Genomic DNA, 25,985 nt, shown 5'->3' with positions numbered 1-25,985 from the left:
ACTGAAATTTCAAAAATCTTCTTCTCAAGACCCAGATATGGTAGAATCAAATACTCTTCATAGATGGAAGGGTCTTAAGGTTTATGACCCTAGGGTCTCACGTTTACCCCCTGGGGAAGGAGGGGGTGGGGGCAAAATTTATTATGGTTTATAATGGCAAATGATACTTTGAATATTACATGTTAATAGCTTGATTGGAATTATAACCTTGAGTTGACAGTTTAATACTTTGAAATTTTTGAGCCAGCCCTACCCCAAGGGCTGTAGGGTTGGGCTCAAAGGAGTCAGTGTGCTAAAATTTCTTCATTTTCCTTGTTTAGAATCAGAGGTGCTAGTTTCAAATACTTTTTAGTCTGAAATCTGTATGCTAGATATTGAATAAGGTGGTTTTATTATTTTTTGTCACTTTGAATAATATTTCTGTTCATGTTAAAAACAAAATCAACTCTCTGTATAAATATATCAGGTGACAGTTAAGGCCCATGGGCCTCTTGTTTTATCATCCAGCCTTTATTTAATCCAGCCACCTCTATCTAATCCAGTTGTTCTACCATGCAGCTTCATCAATCCAGCCACCACTTATCCAGTTATCCCACTATCCAGCCTTGTCAATCCAGCCACCACTTATCCAGTTATCCCACTATCCAACCTTGTTAATCCAGCCACCACTTATCCAGTTTTCCCACTATTGAGCCTCATTACCGTAATCTAGACATCACTAATCTTTTGTCCTATTGTCTAATCAGTGTTTTAGGGGACATATTGTGTTTTTCCTCCGCCGTCAAGTCATCTTTCTTCCGAGTCACTTCTTTTGACAGCAAATATGGCATATTATACTGATGAATTTAGAAGGGATATGCCCGATTACTAATAGTGTATTTATCAGTGATAGTATAAGTATTGTATACTTTCTATATCTGACCTTTGAAAAGGACCCCATTTATGAAACATGCTTTCATTGGTGGTGTTGAGTAATTATGATTGGTTATCTATGTTCATTGGTTATTTATAGGGGACTAATTTGATTGGTAATTGTTTTCAGGGAGCCGATTGCTGTAGTCAGTTCTCCGTTTCCTACCATCATGTTGATGCAGCCACCATGGCGTTCATGGAGCAAATGCTTTACAGGACAAGTGTGTACGGACGACACGGACTGACAAACGCCACCAACGTCTTTCCACAACGATTTTTAACCGGACACTGAACCTTAACTGCCTGTAAATTGTTAGCTGGACTGCTCGCTAATTATATAAGTCTTTCCCTGTTCTGCATCAATCTTGATGGCATCCTGGCATAATATTATTTTTGGGGGAATCTCCATGACATCATTGTTAAGGGGATTCCCCAGAGCTATATTAGAACACTGTAGATGTATTTTACTGTAAAATTCTCAATATTTTACCATATTTTGCCTGTTTAATGATTTATGCTCTGTAGAACTTTTGATTGCCATGAAGAACCAGTGGTTCTTTGCCTAAGGCGATAGGGAAGGATATCTTTAAAATCATATCATGTATATTTGAATACTCGATACAGGAAAAATTATAGGCACATTCTGCAAATCTGAATAGCCAACAGTGGCCCAGGGCAACGTTCGTTTATCCCGATCCAAACAGTTAAACCGGTTGGACCAGAATTGTTCATGCTGCTTTCTGGCGAGCCTTGAAAAAGCCTTCCAAGGTCTGCATAAACATTTGCAGGTTCGCATAGATTTATATCCGAAAATGTATCATTTAAAAACAGACGAACTGGTTGAACCAGATACAGGAAAGGGACATTCATGTCATTGCAATTATCAGGACATTGCAGAGTTACTTCCCTTCTTCACTCTGTACGGCTTGTCATGAGTTCTATAGTTTATTGTCATATTTATTAGCGTGGTACAATCATTACATTGACAGTTATATAGAAATATTGATCAGTTATAAAGATTGACATGGTTTATATTCGTTACAATAGATTCCTCCTGGCCATTGTTTTGTGGTGAAAGTAAGTTTTGACAAATAATGTATCCGTGTTTACATTTCTGTGTTAAACACTTGTTACCTATGATTCAGTTAGTCCCCAGTGTAATATTGTGCCAAACATTGCACTACCATACAGCAGTTCTTTACCGTGAAGAAATACTGCCTCATCCTGAATAAGAAGGCAAATTCATTTTTAAACTCGATTACAGAAATATCTTGGTGTATGGTATGCCATCTTTAGTCTATTATCAGTGTTGGACACAGTTTGATATCTGCATTACGATGATGTTTCATTTTACAATGTACTAGCATCAGTTACGCTGTATAACATGTGGCATTGACTGTGCATTATAAACATTCCTGGTTTTCGTAGTTGGAGATCAAAACATTTTTTTCTGATCTTAATGTGTTAGGTGTGCTTCCTTTGATCTAAGTACTAGTTGTATTCGGTTCCTAAAATCCATTACATGATGGCCATTGTAATGGGAGATGAAGGTAGCGAACACACAGGTGACTGACCTTTAGAAGTTGGTAACAGATATAGTTTTTTTGTATGGTAACAGTCTTTTTAACTAAAAAAGTTCATTAAATATGATTTTTTTGGCACAACATTTGAATGGCACAGCCATTTATGTGTGTAAAGATGGCTGTGTCATTGAAACCTTGTGCCAAAAAAATCATATTCAATGTAAATAGCTATACAAATATCTGCAGTGTATGTGTGCATACCTCTAAATGGACTGGATAGAGATCTGTGTGAAATTGTGAATAAAATAGAATTATTATCTTTTGCATAGCAACTGTTTTGATGGAAAATGATATGAAAAGTAAGAAAATTCTTTAAGATTTCTCTATTTTTTCATTTTATTTTTTTCGATTTGTTCGACAACAACACAATGTGCTTGTTCTGAGGCTGGTTGTTTGATTGTTCGCAAGTCTTCACCACCTTGTTCTGAAGCTGGTTGTTTGTTGGCAAGTCTTCACCACCTTGTTCTGAAGCTGGTTGTTTGATTGTTCGCAAGTCTTCACCACCTTGTTCTGAGGCTGGTTGTTTGATTGTTGGCAAGTCTTCACCACCTTGTTCTGAAGCTGGTTGTTTGATTGTTGGCAAGTCTTCACCACCTTGTTCTGAGGCTGGTTGTTTGTTGGCAAGTCTTCACCTTGTTCTGAGGCTGGTTGTTTGATTGTTCGCAAGTCTTCACCACCTTTGTGTACGACTTCATTTAATTATTGTTATCATTGATTGACCAAACAAGGTCATATATAAAAAGACTGGCTTCTTTTTTCTAAGCCATATTTTCATTCCACCACTTTGATTTTTTTTTAGAAAAAACAAAGTGCTTTTAAATGCAAAGACTGTCACCCAGTCAGTGCACACATATTTATCATTTTTTTAAAGGCAGTGCTTATTTTGAAAACTTTTATTTGATATTAATATCTTTGTATCATCAATTAAATTGTACTTGTTGGTATTGTATATACATTTATTTCATACTTGGTGAATCTTTCTACAATAAATTACAGTCACTGTTCAGACTATGCAGTACAAGGTTAGATGTATTTCACTCTGTAATATAAGCTGTTGTATATGACCCCAGTAAACTCCTTTTTACGCTAGAATGTATTAGTTAGTTGTTATCCACTGGTTAAATGGAAGAATTGAAACAAGAATGAGTTCTGAACATTCAGCACTGTTATATGCAATGGTAAATGACATCAATATTCCGTCCACAACATCGTTTTGTCTGCTTCATGTTTTACAGATGCAAATTAACCCTTTTCACCCCTAGGTAACTTGAGTTGACTCGATCTACCATACATTCACCTGGATGAGTCCATGATGGTCTACAGTGGTGAAAGGGTTAAACACTTATACAGGGTAATGGTGAGTGACATTTTGTAAATATACATGCATGTTTGTTAAAGAAGTAACACCACACACAAGTGTTCACCCGACTCCCAGGCTTTATGAGAGAAGGATGACCGGGTGATGCAAAGTGTGACTGAGGTTTAATTCCCTGATTGGACATGAAAAGGTATGGGGTCACCTGCCCGATCACGTCGGTTTTCTCCAGGTACTCTGGTGTCCTTTTTTATTGAAGCCTACTGCATGCTAAAAACCGGGCCAACAAGAGTGATTAGTATAAGTTTTTAACTTGTGTCATAATTGTTGTAAAATAAATAAAGTTTATTTATATATGAGAGAATTGTGTGTATGTATATTTTACCTCGGCTGTTTATTACCTCGTATAATGACATCCATTTTACGTCCCGTGGAAGACATAACATATTCCTTAACAAATATAGGGTTGATGACTCGGCGAGGGTCAGTGAAAACATGATGGGGATATTTCCATATCTTGATACTGTTCACCGGGAGATTTTCTCCTTTTTCGTCCTCCATAATGAAGGCGAATTTACCCTTACAGCGAAGATAAGTAAACAGCATAATATATGTATTAATTATATGTGAAGGGCGAGATTAACACTGGGCGAAAGTTGATTTCATGGGCAAAGGGCGAAAGTTTGACATGGCAAAATTTTCCCTGTATACAGTAGTGTTGACTAAACCTTGTTTCCATGTTATAGGAGTTTTATAACAGTTTTTGTCTACTGTATAATGTTCCAATTTGTTTTCCTTTTATGCATCCAAAGCGTATTCGCTGAGCACCCGATCCCCACGTGATAAACAGCATAAATAGTAGTGACAGAGTGCTAATACCTCACAGGTGTTTAGAATTTGCAGATTTTTGTCAAAATGTCAATATATAGCAACAACAACACTTTGTGAAGTTTAAACACCATACATTACCTCCACATGTCCTTGCTGAAACTACTGAAAACTTACAGCCTCATTTCATAAATCTTATATCTATTGGAAAAAGTAAGAATCTTTGTTATTTAACATGAGTTTCTATTCCTGATCATAATACACATTATAAGATAATGTTGCTACTGCATAGCTGCTACTTCCTCTGAATTTTTTGTTGACACATCTTCAAAATGTTATTGTAAATTTTTGAGAACAAAAATCTTGTGTTTTTAAGAATATCCACTATCTTACTTCAGAATACACCTTACCAGTACAAAAAAGAATTCCACAAAGCGTTTTGCATTAATTTACATGTAAGATGCATAAATCTCCCATGAATAAATTAGCTGGACTTTTTAAATGAATTGATGACATATTGAAAAAAAAAAATGAAAAATATACAGATTTGAATGCATTGATGTCATTCAAGAAATTCTAAAATATTAGAAAATACTAATGTCATGTTTTTTAAGGGACACAACTCACACAGAAATCAAAGGTAGAAAGTCTAAGGTAACGTGCCAGTAAGTGAAAGAGTTCTGTACCCTTATGAAGAAATGTCTATTTGAAATTACACAAATGCCAATGTAATGACAACCCTCTTGAATAGCCAGCCATACATGGTCATTTATGTTTAAAGAGGGAGATGTACTGAGGGTAAAACCCCCAGATAAAGTACTTGTAGTACAAAATGTATTCATCTTTTAAAAAGTCTTGCATGAAGGATTGTGAACATCAATGATTTAATATTGATAAATTACTGTGATATTTTCATTTTTCTCCCAAAAATCAAATCATTTGACATTTTGAATTAGGATGTATTTCCGAATATTGTGAAAAACAACAAATGTAGGGTTTACAAAATATGAGTTATGAGAGATCGATGTCCTGTCTGTTTTGGTTATAAATGTACCTAAATACACGTTAAGTTATGAGAGATCAGTGTTCTGTGTGTTTTGGTTATAAATGTACCTGAATACATGTTAAGTTATGAGAGATCAGTTTCCTGTGTGTTTTGGTTATAAATGTACCTAAATACACGTTAAGTTATGAGAGATCAGTGTCCTGTGTGTTTTGGTTATAAATGGACCTGAATACACGTTAAGTTATGAGAGATCAGCGTCCTGTCTGTTTTGGTTATAAATGTACCTAGATACACGTTAAGTTATTAGAGATCAGTGTCCTGTGTGTTTTGGTTATAGATGTACCTGAATACACAAAAGGTTATGAGAGATCAGTGTCCTGTGTGTTTTGGTTATAAATGTACCTAAATACATGTTAAGTTATGAGAGATCAGTGTCCTGTGTGTTTTGGTTATAGATGTACCTGAATACACAAAAGGTTATGAGAGATCAGTGTCCTGTGTGTTTTGGTTATAGATGTACCTGAATACACAAAAGGTTATGAGAGATCAGTGTCCTGTGTGTTTTGGTTATAGATGTACCTGAATACACAAAAGGTTATGAGAGATCAGTGTCCTGTGTGTTTTGGTTATAGATGTACCTGAATACACAAAAGGTTATGAGAGATCAGTGTCCTGTGTGTTTTGGTTATAGATGTACCTGAATACACAAAAGGTTATGAGAGATCAGTGTCCTGTGTGTTTTGGTTATAATGTACCTGAATACACATTAAGTTATGAGAGATCAGTGTCCTGTCTGTTTTGGTTATAAATGTACCCGAATACACGTTAAGTTATGAGAGATCAGTTTCCTGTCTGTTTTGGTTATAAATGTACCTGAATGCACATTAAGTTATGAGAGATCAGTGTCCTGTGTGTTTTGGTTATAGATGTACCTGAATACACAAAAGGTTATGAGAGATCAGTGTCCTGTGTGTTTTGGTTATAAATGGACCTGAATACACGTTAAGTTATGAGAGATCAGCGTCCTGTCTGTTTTGGTTATAAATGTACCCGAATACACGTTAAGTTATGAGAGATCAGTGTCCAGTGTGTTTTGGTTATAAATGTACCTGAATACATGTTAAGTTATGAGAGTTCAGTGTCCTGTCTGTTTTGGTTATAAATGTACCCGAATACACGTTAAGTTATGAGAGATCAGTGTTCTGTGTGTTTTGGTTATAAATGTACCTGAATACATGTTAAGTTATGAGAGTTCAGTGTCCTGTCTGTTTTGGTTATAAATGTACCTAAATACATGTTAAGTTATGAGAGATCAGTGTCCTGTAGGTAACAGTTTCAGTAGTATCTGTATTAAGAGACGTTTATATTAATTTTCTGTGGTACCTAATTACTACCTAAAAAGGTTGTTTTTTTGTGTTCTGGGCCTGTACTCATAATTTCTGGTTTCAGTTCTGAATTATTAAAAAAAAAATATGTATATAAAAAAAATTAAGAGACCTAAAGCAAGACACTTTTTAGCTCACCTGCCCGAAGCTCACCCGTCCGTCCGTCCTTGTCTGTCAACTTTTCCTTTAAACAACTTCTTCTGAAGAACGGACAGGCCTAGAGTCATGATATTTGGCTGAAAGCTTTGTTGGTAGGAGCTTGACAAAGTTTGAGAATGAAAATGACTTTGACCTACTTTCAAGGTCAAAGGGGTCAAATATGTCAAAAACTTCAAACGACTTCTTCTGAAGAACTAAAAGGTATAGAATCTTCCTATTTGGCTGATGGCTTCCTGGGATGGAGTCCAACAAAGTTTGAGAACGAAAATAACCTTGACCTACTTTCAAGGTCCCAGGGGTCAAATATGTCAAACGCTAAAACCGACTTCTTTTGAAGAACTAAAAGGTATAGAATCTTTCTGTTTGGCTGGTGGCTTCCTGGGATGGAGCCCAGCAAAGTTTGAGAACGAAAATAACCTTGACCTACTTTTAAGGTCACAGGGTCAAATGTGTCTAACACTTCAAACGACTTCTTTAAAAGAACTGAAAGGTATAGAATCTTTATATTTCGCTGGTGGCTTCCTGGGATAGAGCCCAACAAAGTTTGAGAATGAAAATTAGTTTGACCTGTTTTCAAGGTCACAGCAATCAAATATGTCCAATGCTCAAACGACTTCTTCTGAAGAACTAAAAGGTATACAATCTTTATATTTGGCTGGTGGCTTCCTGGGAAAGAGCCCAAAAAAGTTTGAAAACGAAAATGACCTTGACCTACTTTCAAGGTCACATGAGTCTGATATGTCTAACGCTTAGAACAACTTCTTCTGAAGAACAGGAAGGTATAGAACCTTAATATTTGGCTGGTTATTTCCTGGGAAAGAGCCAAACAAAGTTTGCGAATGCAAATAACCTTCACTTGCTTTCAAGGTCACAGCGTTCAAATATGTCAAACAGTTCAAACTACTTCTTCTGAAGAATTAAAATTCATAAAATTATAATATTTGGCTGGTGACTTCCTGGGATAGAGCTCACCAAAGTTTCTGAATGAAAATGACCTCAACCTACTTTAGAGGTCACAGAGGTCAACAACATTTTAAAGGATTTGTTCTCAAGAACTAAAAGGAATGGATTCATAAGATTTGGCTGGTAGCATTTTGGAATAGAGCTAACCAATTTGAGAAGGAAAATGACATTGACCTACTTACAAGGTCACAGGGGAAAATATGTCAAGCAACTCTGAAGAAGAATCAAAAAGCATAGAATCTTATAATAATATTTTGCTGGTAGTTTCAACAGATGAAGCCAACAAAGTTTGCGAGGGATATATTTTAAGTGCAATATAATATTTAATGAGAATATTTTGCTATGACTGCTTAAATATTCAGGTGAGCGATACAGGCCCTCTTGGGCCTCTTGTTTAATTTAAGATTTTTAATTTTTTGATTGTTTTACATGAAAATATGGTTTGAGCACAGAATCCATACCTGAGCATGAGAAGGTGTGAATATGGGCCCTGATCTTTTCCAAAAAGCTGCATTCCCTGTACTTTTATTTGTTAGGTTGAAACTTTTATATAGTGATATTGATATAGATATATATTTATATAAATATTTGTTCAAAATTGTAATAAACATTTTTTAATTTCTTCCTGTTGTTTTGTCAATGTTGATTTTATTTCAGTTGGCCCTAAGAGCCATTTGAGGTTATTTTTAGCCGTTTATTGACCCAGGTCAAGAGGTCCTAGCTCTTCGTAGAGTGTTTGGACTGCCCTGAAGAAGCTTAGGCATAACCCCAAGCACCATTCTGCTTAGATTAAATCTAAGCCAGTCTTCAAGGCCAAGGATAAGAAGGGTAAGGGTGGCAAGAAGCCTCCTTATAAAGGGGAGTCCAGTTCCTGACTTGCTTCTGTGCTCAGTACCCTCTTGTGAAATTACATGGGACAACATCAATACAATTCATGAAAATATGGTCATTTAGTTATTTTCAATTGAAGGAAAGTATCATTCATTAATAGCAAGGTAATTATGTTAATACAATGTAGCATGTTAACAAACTCAAAAATCTGACAAAATTAAGTATTTTTTCATAACTTTGATGTATAACATCAGCAAAATTAAGAAATTTAGAATTTTGGATTTCAAAAGAAATTTTCTTCAATCTCATGTAATTAAATTTGTTCAATTTTTAGCTCACCTGGCCAAGTGAGCTTATGGCATGGTGCGTCGTCCGTCCGGCATCCGTCCGGCGTCAACTTTTTAATTTGAACAACTTCTTCTCAGTAACCAAAAGGCCTAGGGTGATGATATTTGGCCAGTAACATGCTGTGATGAAGGGCTACCAAGTTTGTTCAAATAAATGACCTTTATCCATTTTCAAGGTCAGAGGGGTCGAATATGTTAAAATCTTTAAACATCCCCTTCTGAAATATCAAGAGGCCTAGGGTGATGATGTTTGGCCAGTAACATGCTGGGATAAATGGCTACCAAGTTTGTTCAAATAAATGACCTTGGCCCATATTCACGGTCACAGGGGTCAAATATGTTAAAAACTTTTAAACGACTTCTGAAGAATAACAAAGAGGCCTAGGGTGATGATATTTGGCCAGTAACATGCTGGGATGAAGGGCTACCAAGTTTGTTCAAATAAATGACCTTGACCTATATTCAAGGTCACAGGAATCAAATATGGTTAAACCTTTAAACAACTTCTTCTGAAGAACCAAGAGAGCTAAGGTGATGATATTTAGCCAGTGACATGCTGGGATGATGGGTTACCAAGTTTGGTTAAATAAATGACCTTGAATCATAGTCAAGGTCACTGGGGTTAAATATGTTAAAAACATTTAAGCAACTTCTTATGAATGACCGAGAGGCCCAGGGTGATGATATTTGGCCAGTAACATGCTGGGATGAAGGGCTACCAAGTTTGTTCAAATAAATGACCTTGACCTATATTCAAGGTCACAGGGGTCAAATATGTTTAAAACATTTAAACAACTTCTTATGAATAACTCAAAGGCCTAGGGTGATGATATTTGGCCAGTAACATGTTGGGATGAAGGGCTACCAAGTCTGTTCAAATGAATGACCTTGACATATATTCAAGGTCACAGGGGTCAAATATGTTTAAAACCTTTGAATGACTTTTTCTTAATAATCAAAAGGCCGAAAGGTGATAATATTTGGCCATTAACATGCTGGGATTAAGGGCTACCAAGTTTGTTCAAATGAATTACCTTCGCCCATATTCAAGGTCACAGTGGTCAATATATATTAAAATCTTTAAATGATTTGTTCTGTATAACCAAAAGTGCCAGGGTAATGCTATTTTGCTAGAAGCATGCTGGGTTGGAAGACTATAAACTCTGTTCAAACTAATGTCCTTGTTCGTTATTCAAGGTCACAGGCGTCATATGTTTAAATCCTTTAATAGGTTCTTATGAATCAAACACTGATATTCTGCCTGCAGCTGTATTTTAGTCCACTTTTAAGATTAGAAGTGTGATATTAATACCAGGTGAGCGATTCAGGCCCATTGGGCCTCTTGTATTAGATATCTCATAAAAGATATAAAATATCCTATATAATATATAAGATTTCTTATAAAGAAAATTAATTGAGATATCTTATAAAGAACGAGACTCTCGCGAGAAGGACAAAGAAGAAATGTTTGAAAATGACTGCTCCCGTTGTGAGGTCACATCCGTTTTCGTTGGCGATAATTCAGTTAAGTACTGGATCAACATTGCTCCATGAATAAATGACAACTTGGCTTGCCATAATTATATGCGGCTGCCATTTTCGATCAAATCCACTCGGACCCCCTCGGTTATCGATAGGTTCCGAGCGCTGTAGTGGAGGGTTTATTATCTCAAATTCAAATCTCGTTCTTTATAAGATATCTTATAACCGAATTATATAAGATATCTCATTTAATTTTGTTTATTAGATATCTTATATATTATATAAGAAATCTTATAAAAGATATGAGATATCTTATATAATATATATATAATATATATAATAATTTATTTTTATAAGATGATCTAATTTATTTTTATAAGATATCATATATCTTTTATAAGATATCTCATAAAGTATATAAGATATCTTATAAAGTATATAAGATATCTCATAAAGTATATAAGATATCTTATATAATTTGGTTACGTACTGTATCAACATTGCTCCATGAATAAATGACAATTTGACTTGCCATAAAACAGCATATTGGGACTCATTCGGAAATCATTCGTTTATTTGGATCGTATTTCGTTCAAACAACTTTTCAAAGCATTAGTAAGACCTCATCTAGAATATTCAGCCAGTGTATGGAGTCCACATAAAATAAAGGATATTGAATGCATAGAAAAGGTACAAAGAAAATCCATGAAACTATCACAGGTTTGAAGGGTTGCCATACCGAGAGCGCTTGAAAAGGGTAGGTATTCCAACCCTGGCATACTGGAGTTTGAGAGGCGGCATCATAAATGTTTTCAAAATAATGACATTTTTACCGAAAGATGTGCTAGACCCCTAAAACGTGTAAAATTACTCTGAACACCTTAGTTTTGGTCCAAATACGACTGTAATACATTCTCGGGTCAATGTGACCCAGATAGGGACGAAACAATCTTACATATGACCAGTGCATATCAACCAACTCATATTTTTCCAAATGCTGATCGAATGAAAAACTTAATGATATAAAAAAATATATACTGACCTCGTTGTTTTCATATTTGTTCCGTATTTTTTTAATAAATCCTTATTTAGCACACATTGACTTTATCTCGACCTGAGATATGAAGTAGCCTAAACACTGGCCTATCAATAGCGTGGTTACCTAGTCACCGCCTTGATCAAGGGTCAGGTAACAAGACGCGGACTTAGACACCAGCTTGATTAGGATGAACTAAATTACAGTGCTACTTATTTAAATAAGCACACACGTGATGTTGTTTCTTAACTATTCCTGATCCGGTACAAGGTAAGTAAGTACTTTATATAATTATCTATAACAGAACGTGGGCACGAGTAGCTTGTTCTTATAAAATGTGCTATGTGACCCCTTCCCCTAATATTTGCCCAGTGATCGAAATATGTATATATATATATGCCGATAATACTAGTCTTCGTGTTTTGTTTTATTTATATTTTTACCGTCATATGGACATTTAAAACTATTTATCGCTGTATATATATACATGTAATAAATTGTTCTCACCTGAAATTGTATTTATGTAAACATGTTTATATATATATATTATATTTCACGAGTGAGAATAAACACATTCAAATTATATAAAATACGTTATATATATATTCATTTACTTGTATTTCAACAGCTTCGGGCTTCGTTCCTCCTCCTCCTCCCCCCGCCCCTACCTCGACCCTCCCCTTTCCTTAAAATGGCTACGCCCCTAGAAATCCCAATCCCCTTCGCAAAATTGTAAGTCTATGCCTGTTAAGTCGTCGATCACCAACATTTTTGCTATGTGAAGATAATATGTAATCTGATGATCATGTTAAAGTATACCCAAATAATGATTTACGATTGAAGCAAGTTAGATGTGACACTTCATGGGCTATTTAGTCAACTAACAACCTTAAAAAATCGGCTAGACACCGAAAATATACATCTCATGCTGGACATACAGATATGGTGTAGGGGCTAGCGTTGTCAGGTCATGACCTGGGAAATCCGGCGATAAGAGCTATACAACGACCTAATGTGCGGCATGATATATAAGTCTGATGAGATGCGTTTGTTCACGTTTGAATTTAGATAAAAGCAAATCAAGTTGAATCAGAGCATGCACTCAAAAGGCTATCGTAAGGGAGATTGGGGGTGGGGGTGGGGGTGGGGTATGAAAAGACACAAAAACGGTATCAGAAAAGATATGACTTTATTTATAGCGATTTGCTAGTTTTAAACATAGTTTATAGTTATTTATATACAATGGGAGTTTGACACAACTTTAACAACTTATATTAAGCCCTTTCCCTACAATATATTGGTACAAAATTTCAAGATGGCATATTACATATTTATTTACAGTGGCTTTGATTGAAAAAGAGAGAGACAGAGAGACGGAGAGAGAGAGACATACTCAGACAGACAGACAGGCAGACAGACACAGAGTTATAAGTACACGAGCTTACCTGCTCGCCTCGGATGGGAATTGACATTTTTGGTTTAAAAATAAAACACGTTCTTGTATGCTAAGGAAGAAAAGAAATATGAAAATATATATAAAAAAACCACCTATGTATCCGCAGGTATTAACAGTTCCAACGAACCTGGGTCGATATCAATTTACACTATAACACTGCCTTATAAATGTACCAACTAAAACATTAAAATAATGCAAAAGTCGCCATAGTTTGTAGCCGATTGTATAATTACCATTGTTTGTGACTGGAATTGAAAAACTCTCAGAACTTCTACTGATGAAAATTCTACGGAACCCCTCGAAGGGACATGGTATAAAGCATCCATCTGTGCGCGCAATTTTGATAATGTCTGTGCACGAAATAACAATATATGTGCACACGTTATAGCAATCTGTTAAACTTCTAAATTGATTTTTTTTTTAAAAACCAATAATGCTGATTTCCAAATATATATAACCTTGACCCAATTTCAAGGCCATAGTGATAAATTGTGCTAAAATTGTTTGATAACTTCTTCTGACACAACCCAGATGAATAAGGTTGTAGATTTTTGCCAGACGCACGATAGAGGACTATCATGTCACATGTGTCTTAACCTTGATCCATGTTCAAGGTCACAGGGGTTAAATGTTTTAAAACAGTTGCAAAACGTCTGTATAAGCAAGAGGCCTAAATATCAAATGTCAAATGTATTAACATTAAACAACCTTTTCAGTATGATCTAATAACCTTGGTGGAAACATGTGCCCAGTAGTGTGCTGGGATACAAAACTATCAAGTGTGTTCAAATGAATGACCTTGACCCACTTTCAAGTTCACAAAGGTTATATTTGTCTAAACTTTTTAACAACTTCGTTTGAAAAAATCAAGTAGACCTAGGTGATGGTACTTTGCATGAATATTCTCGAAAAAAAGACTTTCCAGTTTGCTAATAATAATAATAATGATAATTCGAGGTTCTTATATACCGCTTTATCACAACCTAGTTCGTAGGTCGTCTCAAAGCGGTTCACAAATTATTATCCGTGGTTATAGGGCCTTTGTAACCAGCCAGTATCTTTCTCAACTCCCTGGGGAGCATGCAGCCGGTGCTGCCATTTCGGTGCTCACAACTAGCATTCAACAACATTCACAACTGTGTAGACTGGAACAAGCGGAGTAAAGTATCTTGCTCAAAGGTACAACACAGTGCCGTGACATGACTCGAACCCGCAACCATCGGTCACGAGCCAAGCGTCCTACCACTAGACTAACGTGCCTCCTAAGGGGATATTGAAATGGGTTCCATGTGTCCGTCCGTTACAGGTTAAGAATAACTGCGCATTCGTTATCTTGGAATCTATTGATGCTACATAGAGTGTATTAGCATCAATAATGCAGCTGGGGTTGCTCTACTGAATTCATGTTGAAAATGCCGTATTTGATCTACTTTTCACGCTTCAATGACTTAGCAGTTTTCAGGTTCAGAAGAGTGACGTATGTTTTAAGAAAATTGGGTGCTTTACATTGGATCTATATAACACCCCAGTTCACGTGCATGATGTCACAATACGACTTCAATGAACTTACGTCACGAAATTAGGAACATTGCAATCCCGCGATGTTGAAATTGCGACGCCTTTTGTGATTTCTGGGCTTATGATTGGAATGAGAGAAAAATCATGACTCTTTTATGAAGGGAAATTTGTCAAATTGGGTAAAACCCAAGGGTTGTCGAGTGTGTGTGTGTGTGTGTGTGTGCGCGTGTGGGTGGGTGTGCATGGGTGTGGGTGTGTGTGTGTGTGTGGGTGTGGGGGGGGGGGGGGNTGTTAGAAACAAAAGGTTGAAGAATTACTGATACTATATCAAAATATCACGAAGGATTTTCAAAAACAAAAACAAATCCTAATTCATATTTAAGCACTTCAAATTTACAAATAATATCATGAAGTTGTTTCAGAAGCAGAATACATATACTAATTCATATTTAAACACGTCAGACTAACAAATTATGTATAATAAAACCTTTTCAAAATCAACTCGTGTATACGTGCGGTTAGATAATTAAGAGATGTAAAAGATATATCATCAAAACGTTTTGTAGCTATGATAAATTGTTGTACACAGATGAACAGTTCATAATGTTCTGCAGGAGAGAGATTTTCATCTCCAAATAATAACAACTTTTCAGTCATAACGTGTAATCGTGGGTAGAGTTTCACTGTCATTAGACACAATCCAACTTTACTGTGGAAATCGAACAATCTAGCGACTCTTCACTGTCGCTCTTAGCACTCAAAACATTCAATGGAAATGCTGTCAACAGTTGTATATAATTGAATTAATCTTTGTGAAATACGTTTGAAACTTACTCGTACTAACTGTGGAGTGTGATGAGGGACATCGTTTCGTGTGATAAGATCCGTTACGCTCAAGTTCGCTCTCTGCACCACTGAATATTTCATAGCAACATGGAAGGCACGCGGCTAGCTATTTGATTAGTCTCAGGTGAAAAATCCTGACCAATCGCTAGGCTGATACATGTCCTTTGATAACATAGGAGCGACACCCAACATCGAAGCACGTCAATGTTATGGTTACGCGACCGCGAGATTATTTGGATGTATATCAAAGGATCAAACAGGTCTTATTGTCTCATCTGCAAGGTTGTGAACACTGAGCCTTCGATTTTGCTATGACATATTCCAGGGGTGCAGAGAGCGAAAGTGAGCGTAGCCCCTGGATATCGAGGACTGTCTACAGTCTGTAATTAGTGGTCATTAATTTACATATTTACAATCAATCAGATTGATTCATTTAACAAAATCTGATAACATTAACGAGAGACCTTTTATTCACGATATTTCAGGCTATATGCAAACAGACTACAGTAAAACTTACTGCCAACATTGTACAGATGACGTTTGGCGTTATAAAGAGGGTTGTCGATAAATCGAGGGAAATGCAGCAAGGATTTGTTAATAAAACAAGAAAAAGGGATATTGAGAAAATGTTGGCGGTAAACGCGGTGCTAAATGAAACAAGGGGATTTTATTTCAAGGTATAACTGCACTTAAATTAAAAGGCGGTTCGTTGCAGTTTTGTTTTGACTTCAACAACTGAGAGAAGCGATGAAATGATAGGCTTACTTGTGCTATTAATTTCTGTTTTTATTATTTCATTTTTTAACGCGAAATGATGAGATTTTAAGTTATACAAAGGTACGAATGAGCTTCCATAATAACCAGCATATGTATCTCAACCCAATAACATTTATAAATATGAAAAGGAAATGTGCACTTACATTCATCACTGTTCTCAATAAAGGAAATATGTTTACTTCCTGGTATACAGGAAACCATCAACCATGCTGAGCACGCATGCTCTATATCAGTGTCGATGTATTGTGCCGAGTATCGTACGCCGGTCACGTGATGTACGGGTCCATTTCAACGTCGGTGTTGCCTTTCTAAACTTGTTATTAGAAGAATTCGTTTTCATTGACGAATAAGTTGGGTTTTTTCCGAACTAACGACAAATTATTTCAGAAAAGAGAATGAAAAGAATTGGAAACTGACTTGCACAACGTAAGTTGGAGGTATGTTGACACTACTTGCACGTTCTCTCTTGCATTTGCTTCTTCCCTCTCTGCAATTTGTCTACTTTAAAGGCAATCTAATTAAAATCAGATGATGATAAAAATAACTGCGGCTGTTAACGGTACGTAATAATAAACAGCTGTATTTATTCAGATTGCTTTAAAGGACATAATTTTATCTATTAAGTCTTATTGACACAAAAACTACTCCTCGGAAAGAAAGCATAACGTTCGAAATTTACACTACATTTCTTAAAAATAAGCGAAGTTCACTAAATTCTGCGAAATATTTCTATATTTCTCCCTCCCTTTTCTAAGTCATCGCCTTTGAAGACACCTATTAACAACCCAGATTCGCGTATCCCCTTGTCAAGCATTCACCCAGTGCTTGAAGCAAGGGTTGGTCAACGGCACCATTGTATCAGGAGAGGGAAAATGCATGGCTAGACCGGGATTCGAACTCGGGAACAACTGAACTACCTGGATCTTTTTCAGGTCTATCGCGATCCGAACGGTTGATCCGGTTTGACCTAGTTATCTGATGCTGCTTTAAGACGAACATTGACAAAGCCTTACAAGGCGTGCATAAACATGCACAGGTCCGCCAAAACCTACATCTATGTCCGGAAATGTAACACATAAAAACAAACAAACCGGCCGCTCCGCATAAACGAACAGGCCATATGTTACATATTTGCTTTAAATAATCTATATTTACAGGTTTTGATAAATATGTAAATGCGTTATGGAAAGGGCCATTGTAATATTGAAATGTTAAAATCTTCCTATAACGAAAATTAATTGTCTTAATAGCTTATTATTGCTGTCTGACGTCCATATAATTATTTTATAGTTTCTCATAAGCCGATCTCGGGATGGTGTAATTTTATCTAATATATTTGAGATGTGATATGATAATATGTATATCATATGTTGTACACCGATAAAAATATATTTGCAAATATTTGCATTGGAAACATGTAACAAATCTATACAAAATCTACTGACATATGATTTGCAATCAGAAAATGGCGTAACTTAGAAGAGTTAAGGTACGTCACTGTATACTTCACCTAGCTGCTACTCTGACCTCTGACCCTGTACGAAAACCTTTAAATATGATAATACTGGACGTAGACAAAGACCTATATATCCTGATTATTTAGGAATTTAATAGGAAAAGGTAATGGAGGCAGACAGCGGGTGCCTCTATATCCTTACCTTATAATAATACAATTATAATTATAAAACATTCTGGCTATCCCCAGTGCTTATTGTTGGTGATGTGACGACGTGATTTGGCAGGGAAATCCAATGGTTGACCACTCTTTCTTTAAATGAGTAACTTTCTTATGTTCAATTTAGACAATCCTTTTTTAAGTCGGAGACTATGACCTTTTGTTCATTTACTGTCATTTTTATATTTTTTTTAAAAGCCTTTCGTTACACAAGTGTCCTAGTATTAAAAGCCTGTACCATATCTTATCGTAATCTTCTATGTTTCAAAGTTGGTGATTTTATAATCCTTCATCTGTCTTGATTCATGCCTTGTATCTGTGTTGTGGCTCCCCTTTGTACATTTTCAATTTCGTCAATGTCCTTTTGTAGGTATGGATTCCATATGCTAGCTCCGTATTCCAGATGTGGTCTCCCGAGCGCTATATTCCGTCTTTTCGTATTGCAGAGTTATCTGCACTTGTGAGCAGGTATTGATTGTAACGTCAATTTGTTTGTGAGAGTAACGTCATCAATTTTTGAGAAAACGACGTAATTTTCTCACACAAACCAATGACGTAACAATCAATAGCTGCTCACAAGAGAAGATAACTCTGCAATACGCAAAGACGGAATACATGAGACTTACTGGTCTATAGTTCCTTGGTTCTTTCTTGTCGCCCTTTTTGTGAATTGCTGTTATCTGCCTCTTTTTCCAGCTATCCGGAAGTTCTCCACTTTCAAGCGAACTGTTGAAAATTCTACATTAAGGTGTTTTCATTACATCTGCTGATTCCTTTAATACTATAGGACGAATATCGTCCTGTCCCGGAGATTTTGACGGATTTAAGATTTTCAAAGTATCTAGTACCTCTTTTTCAGTTATTCTGGTGCTAGTGAATGGATTTGATATACTGTTATCTTGTAGGACAGGTATTATATCATTTTGTGTTTGGACTGTAAATACGCTTGACAAGAAACCCGCTAATACATTTTTTTTCTTGATCAGTTTGGACTTCTTGATGCGTAAACCGGAAATCCGGTTTTTCTTTTAGTTTTGGAACCCCCATAATTCCAAAAGTTCTTGGCCCACTTTTTACTTTCAGCTTGCGTATCATATCTTGTTCATGTGTAAATACCAAATCCAATATACTAGGTTCGTTTCCGCCTCTAATTCTGGTAGGTTCGCCGATATGTTGAAACAGGAATGAATCCCTGATGCGGACTCGAGAAATTTGTCTTCCAACTGTGTTGATCCCTTGGACAGAATCCATCTGTTCCAATCTATGTTTTTATAGATTAAAATCGCCTATTATATTTAAGTGTGAAAAGTTCTGGTATGTATCTGTCCCCATCCTCGATATCCAGGAAGATCTGTCCCAGCTAGTAACTTACATAGCTCTAGATTATTCCGTCTTTGCGTATTGCAGAGTTATCTTCTCTTGTGAGCAGGTACTGATTGTTACGTCATTTGTATGTGAGAGTAACGTCATCAATTTTTGAGAAAACGACGTAATTTTCTCACACGAACCAATGACGTAACAATCAATACCTGCTCTCAAGAGAAGATAACTCTGCAATACGCAAAGACGGAATAGTACACTACCGAAATTGATACACGGTCAGAAAATGGTTCGAATAGTACTTTAAAATAAAATTTTAGTATTTTCCTCTAATAGTATAACAAAAGAGATATTTATCAGCGTTTCCACTGAATAGTTTTTTTTTAAAGAACATTTTAAGGATACACGATGACTTCAAAGTAAACATCAGAAAACCAGTAAAACCGGCGTACGTCGACGAAATTGTGGAGGATTTTGAAGTGGTTGATTATAAGCATGATTAAATGTTGATTTCTGGTCCTTATAACTGGGTAATATAATATAAGACTCTTTCATGCCCAGGGGTGTTACACAACAAGTGGTTGTTGTATATGGTCTTTCTTTCACTCGAGTTTCTTTCATCCTACATCTTTTGGCATGAAAGAGAATTTTTCTCTCATTCCATTCAGCAGAATAAGCTAGAAACAATGAAAATGCGTTTGGACAGGCTGCCATTTTGAAAATACCAATCCCCCCTCCCGAGCCTTTTAGACGAAAACGAATCAGCCAGTTACAAAAAAAAAATCGAGCTTCAGCGAGTGTTTTTTGTAACGTTTGAAAAATAACTAACGAGAGTGAAAGAAATACCATATACAACAACCCCGATTTTGTGTGACCTGTTTCTACCACAATAAAAAGATTGACATGTGTGTTTTGTTTACGATATCAAATGGGGCGTATATGGGGGAAATATTATGATTTATTACAATTCGTTACAAGTACGTAACAAATTTATTGTCTTTAGAGCAATAAATTTATAGAAACCTACATAAGAAATGAATTATCACTAAAACAATGACGAACTACTCTCTGTGTATCATCATTTTCGCCACCGCGTTGAGCGGTTTTCCCGCCAAGTTGTCCAAATAACTCTCGGCCTTTCTTTAATGCGGGAGAAGCAGTGTTTTTGATAGAAACGTTGAATGTACCGCTATAAATTGGGCCTCCAAAAGGGAATTCCACCCGAGTTTTTTTTTAAATATAGAATCTTCCCCCTACCCTGAGGGTGTGACAGAGAAATCTCCAACCCGAGAGGTGATGTTTTAAAATACCAATCCCCCCTGAGCCTTTTAGACGAAAACGAATCAGCCAGCCAGAGTAAGCATATTCCAAATTTGCATACAGTGTTTGCGCTGAAAAACTAATCACATTTTTCTAACGTGTACGGTAAATATATCGTAAAGGATTTTACTATCATCACGTCGCCTTTTCCGCCTTGCGGCATCGGAGAGCTCTAAATTATTGACGTCACGTCATTGTTGAGCCATTGCGCGTGCATCACGTCACTTGAAATGGGGTGTAAGATAAATAAAATCGTTCACCCCCTTGGGGTTGAGACAGGGTAATCACAACCCGAGGGGTAAGATTCTTAAGTTGTCAAACACGAGGCTTGCCGACTGTTTGACAGCTTACGAATCTTACCCCGAGGGTTGAGATCACCCTGTCTCACTCCCAAGGGTGTGAATGATTATTGTTCTCCTACCGTTTACTCTCTAATGTATTTCATACAGACGTTACATCAATGCAAGACAATGTTGATGTGATGCGACTGAATTGTCGACGTGTCGTCATTGCATTGTTGTCGTGATGTCATGGTATTGTTGCTATGACGTCATACAATTGTTGAGAACGTGCAAAGAACACGTGTAGCTTGTCTCAACCCTTGGGTGAGGTAAGAAAATCTCACACCGGTAAAATGATGGATATCCCTGTCCAGGGTAAGAGAAAGAAACTTCCTACACCCCTTTCTTATCCTGGACAGCTCTATCTTACACACAGGGAAATGAGAGAAAAGTGTATATTTATAAAAGCAATATAGATGCAAGACCACACACTTGTGAATACATACTTTCTTATTCGTTAGAAAAACACAAGTGTGTGGTCTTGCATATATATTGCTTTTATATATATATACTTTATGAACCACCACATCATGAGTAGTTCTGTCAGGAATCGAGAAACATTCCAGATACAAAATCTGAATTTTTAAAACTGAAAAACTGTCAAAATCAGCCGACCGTAACATACTTCCTTTATCCGGGATCCCTGACTGTTGGTTTAATATCTCGTTAATAGTTATTGCCGTAGCTCTAATATGTTGCGCTGTATAAACAAGTATTTGTTCATATTTTGTAATTAATAACAAGTAGTTGTATAATTATATTCTTAACGTATTATAATGTGAATATCAATATACCATACAATATTGACATAGATTATTCATGATATTTAATTATATAAGCCTAATATTCAGCTATCTATAATTGGATTTTGAACTCCCAGGGAGAATCTATATAGTCAAGGAATATGTCTAAAACTCACTCATTACTCTGGTGAGGTCAAGAAGTAGCAGAGCTTGAATTGTGACCTTTCATAAGCAGTTTTAGTTATCTCCCCTTTAACACATGACTTGCACATTGATATCTGTTTTGTATATATAGTTGTGTGTTTTTTCAATTTTTCATTTAACTAAAAGTTATAATAATTTATATGCTGATTTATACAAATGCATGCAGGAGAGAACTGATATAGGTATAGCCTGTTGTTCGACCCAATTCATACAACATCATGAATAAAATTTGTTGAAATGAAATGAAACGAGTATTTCCCTTTCTCTAATTTCCTGGATTATCTCTCCATGGAATACACCAAAACCCTGTATATTTAGCTCCAATTTGTTCATTGTGTACCTCGAGTTTTTCGGGAAATCCTCAACTACCCCTCCGATAGCTGTTCCTAATTTGACCAATATTTTGCATTTCCCTTTGTTTCTGTTCTAGTATTCTGAAACGTGTTTTCCATATTCATCATTCAACTCCTCTGTTGATTCTGTTTGGCCAACAGTCGTACTATTTTCCGATTCAACGGCGGCCCCCGTACTCGATAAATGCCGACTTTCTTATACGTTTGCCTCCTCTCTCAAACACTTTTCCTCTTCTCTTTCCATTTTCGTTAGATCGTTACTTAACACGGATGTCCTTATAACTTACCTTGTTTTTCAGTCCACTTATGGTTTTGAAGAATAGACTGAAGTTACAAAGGATAGAAGGAAAGCTCTTGGTTTTGGATTTCCTCGTGGTTATGGAGTCAAATAACCTTGGCCTTCGTACTGTAATTGTAACTTGCATGCTGCGAGTAAGCCTTGCATTTCCTCTTCATCGGTCACTTTCTAGCTGTACTATCCTCTTAGGTTTGTTCCTTTATACAAATCACTGTTATATTGTGAGTACAATACGCTCGAAGGATAGCAGACGCTCTTCGTACTTCGCCGTGATTTTCTCCATGATTTCATCGTATTTCTGTTGAATCTAAATATCAGTACACATTTCCTTTTCAACAGTTACTTTGCAAGAGGGACAGAACCACATGGTGTCAGCCGATTTTGTGAGTATTTCATATTCGGGTTCCTAGCTCCTTGTCTAAACATTTGATACAGTACGGTACTGGTCTTGTGTCATCACACAATTTAAACCCTCAATACTTTTATGAAAAACAAAGAGATGAAATTAAATAAAAATAATCAACAACAGTGTTCTGATTGAAAAATAAAATAAATCTCCAGCTGGAGTAGACCAGGATTCGTACTATGGACTTTCTTTTAAGATTTACAATGTTACTGGTTTGGTTTGGTTAAGTATTGTTTAACGTGCTAGATCTATCAACAGCTATGGTCATTTAAGGACGGCCTCCCCGGTGTGCAAGATGCATGCTTGTAGTGAACGCGTGTGTTTTTTGGGAGGCTACGATATGTTCGTGTTTGATGCCGACTTTATAGTGCTACCTCACTGAAACATACTGCCGAAAACACCCAGCAGGACACCCCACCCGATCACATTATACTGACAAAGGGCGAAACAGTCGTCCCACTCCTAAATTGCTGAGCGTTAATCAGGAGTAGAAACTACCATTTTTACAGACTCTGGTATGTCTCGGTCAGGGTACAGAACCCAAAGCCTTCCCCTAATGGGCGAACGCTCAACTAAAGGCCAAAAGTGAGGCATTGTTAAGGGAGACATTAGGAAGAAGCAAGTTGTTTAGAAAGAAGTAAAAAGAAAAGATCCCAAATTTAGTCGCCTCTTACGATCATGCAATGGGGGCAGCAGGTACAATTCTTACGCTCTATCTGCAGGGACAGAATTGTTAATGTCGCTCTAACCAAATGTGCTACCTGGTCAACTGAAGTGTCCTGGCCCAATTATGCTATATGTATCGAAACGGAAGTTAAGGTAATATTAGTGAACAATAGGGGAACACACAATGCAGTGGGACAGCGATCTTTTTAAATGACAGGCCTCGGACAAAAGGCACAAGTAAATCAAACTAATAAACTGTCAAGAAGTTACAATTACACGTCGGTAAGCTACAACTATGTATCAAGTTTATCAGATCTAGGTTGTAATATCTGTGGTAATGATATGGAACAGACATGACAAAGGACATATGTATAATGTATACGAGTTAAAACAATTTAAAACACCTCTATCGTGAATTTGACACAATTCAAAATTACCCTTTTTTGCAGCACCGAGAAATCCAACCATGCGTTAAATTGTAATTATTCAACAAACTAAAACGGTATCGTACTCACGCTAGAAAGAATGTCGGTTCATTATCTATTCTTGTAACCCGATTCTTATTTTAAAAGGTTCAGTAGTTTTAAGGACGTTTTGATAGAAGATAGAAATCTCCAGAGCGTTCAGGCTGAATAACTTCACGACGACTCGCGGCAAAACCCCGTTTATAGCGAGTTATAACCAGAAATTGTTACATAGATCTATATGATTTACAGTCGGTTGTACTGTACACATTTGTTTACTGAAAACTGTCAATGTTATGGCATAATCTTAGCATGTATTGTTCTCTAAAGTAACAATATCTAACTTGATCTCGTCACAGTTGTGTGTATGACTTCTACACTGAACACGGGTGTTATGGAGGTACCTGGTGCGGAAAGGACATGATTACTGGCAGCTTATTTCGAATTTTTACCTGGGAAGAGGGGAACAATGAGACCTGTAAGGTGGGTGATGATTTCAACGGACTTTTATATCAAATTATTTGTCAGAATTGTGTGTATAAAATACTGAATATAATTCAAGTGGACTAATAAATGGGGCGGGGGATACAGTTTGTCACCATAAAGTTAAAATTCAGCCACCACTAATCTGGTTGTTTCACTTAACAGGTTGTCTCACTACCCAGCCTCGTTAGTCTAGCCACGACTAATCAGGTTATCTCACTACGAGTCTCGTAGGCTAGCCACCACTAATCAGGTTGTCTCACTATCCAGCCTCGTTAGTCTAGCCACGACTAATCAGGTTATCTCACTATCGAGTCTGGTTAGTCTAGCCACCACTAATCAGGTTGTCTCACTATCCAGCCTTGTTAGTCTAGCAACCACTAATCAGGTTGTCTCACTATTCAGTCTCGTTAGTCTATCCATCACTGATCTGGTTGTTTCACTTAACAGGTTGTCTCACTACCCAGCCTCGTTAGTCTAGCCACCACTTATCATATGGTTTCACTATCCAGTCTCGCTAGTCCAGCCACCACTAATAAGGTTGTCTCATTATCCAGTCTCGTTAGTTTAGCCACCACTAATCAGGTTGTCCCACTATCAAGTCTCGTTAGTCTAGCCCCGACTAATCAGGTTATCTCACTACGAGTCTCGTAGGCTAGACACCACTAATCAGGTTGTCTCAGTATCCAGTCTCGCTAGTCTAGCCGCCATTAATCAGGTTGTCCCACTATCAAGTCTCGTTAGTCTAGCCACGACTAATCAGGTTATCTCACTATCGAGTCTTGTTAGTCTAGCCACCACTTATCAGGTTGTCTCACTATCCAGCCTCGTTAGTCTAGCCACCATTAATCAGGTTGTCTCACTATCCAGTCTCGTTAGTCTAGCCCTCACTTATCAGGTTGTCTCACTATCCAGCCTCGCTAGTCTAGCCACCACTAATCAGGATGTCTCACTTTCCAGTCTTGTTAGTCTAGCCACCCCTAATCTGGTTGTCTCACTATCCAGTCTCGTTAGTCTAGCCCTCACTTATCAGGTTGTCTCACTATCCAGCCTCGCTAGTCTAGCCACCACTAATCAGGTTGTCTCACTTTCCAGTCTTGTTAGTCTAGCCACCACTAATCTGGTTGTCTCACTATCCAGTCTCGTTAGTCTAGCCCTCACTTATCAGGTTGTCTCACTATCCAGCCTCGTTAGTCTAGCCACCACTAATCTGGTTGTCTCACTATCCAGTCTTGTTAGTCTAGCCACCACTAATCTGGTTGTCTCAC

General features: G+C 36.9%; 2 protein-coding genes across 4 annotated transcripts in view; both read left to right on the top strand.

Moving 5' to 3' along the window:
• The window catches only part of LOC110455890 (glycoprotein-N-acetylgalactosamine 3-beta-galactosyltransferase 1-like), a 20,942-nt gene extending 14,977 nt beyond the window's left edge, over window positions 1-5,965 (top strand). Inside the window, exon 6 of the mRNA XM_021506317.1 lies at window positions 1,043-5,965. Within this exon, the coding sequence (XP_021361992.1) occupies window positions 1,043-1,204 (162 nt within the window). The 3' untranslated portion in view covers window positions 1,205-5,965. The remainder of the gene's footprint in view (window positions 1-1,042) is intronic.
• Window positions 5,966-11,996: 6,031 nt separating this feature from the next.
• The window catches only part of LOC110455876 (glycoprotein-N-acetylgalactosamine 3-beta-galactosyltransferase 1-like), a 29,399-nt gene continuing 15,410 nt past the window's right edge, over window positions 11,997-25,985 (top strand). The window contains exons 1-3 of one of the 3 annotated variants that reach the window (XM_021506304.1): window positions 11,997-12,117; window positions 23,038-23,081; window positions 24,594-24,717. In XM_021506304.1, coding sequence (XP_021361979.1) covers window positions 24,704-24,717 — 14 coding nt within the window. In that variant the 5' untranslated portion in view covers window positions 11,997-12,117; window positions 23,038-23,081; window positions 24,594-24,703. Of the gene's footprint in view, window positions 12,118-16,697; window positions 16,882-23,037; window positions 23,082-24,593; window positions 24,718-25,985 lie in introns of those variants that run through there. The other 2 variants (XM_021506295.1, XM_021506289.1) reach the window with 2 other exon arrangements.

The sequence above is a fragment of the Mizuhopecten yessoensis genome, unplaced genomic scaffold (genome assembly GCF_002113885.1).
Source record: "Mizuhopecten yessoensis strain PY_sf001 unplaced genomic scaffold, ASM211388v2 scaffold965, whole genome shotgun sequence".
In the NCBI taxonomy this organism is placed as follows: domain Eukaryota; kingdom Metazoa; phylum Mollusca; class Bivalvia; order Pectinida; family Pectinidae; genus Mizuhopecten; species Mizuhopecten yessoensis.
Note: the sequence above shows the minus strand (reverse complement) of the source record. Positions and strands in the feature narration are given on the sequence as shown.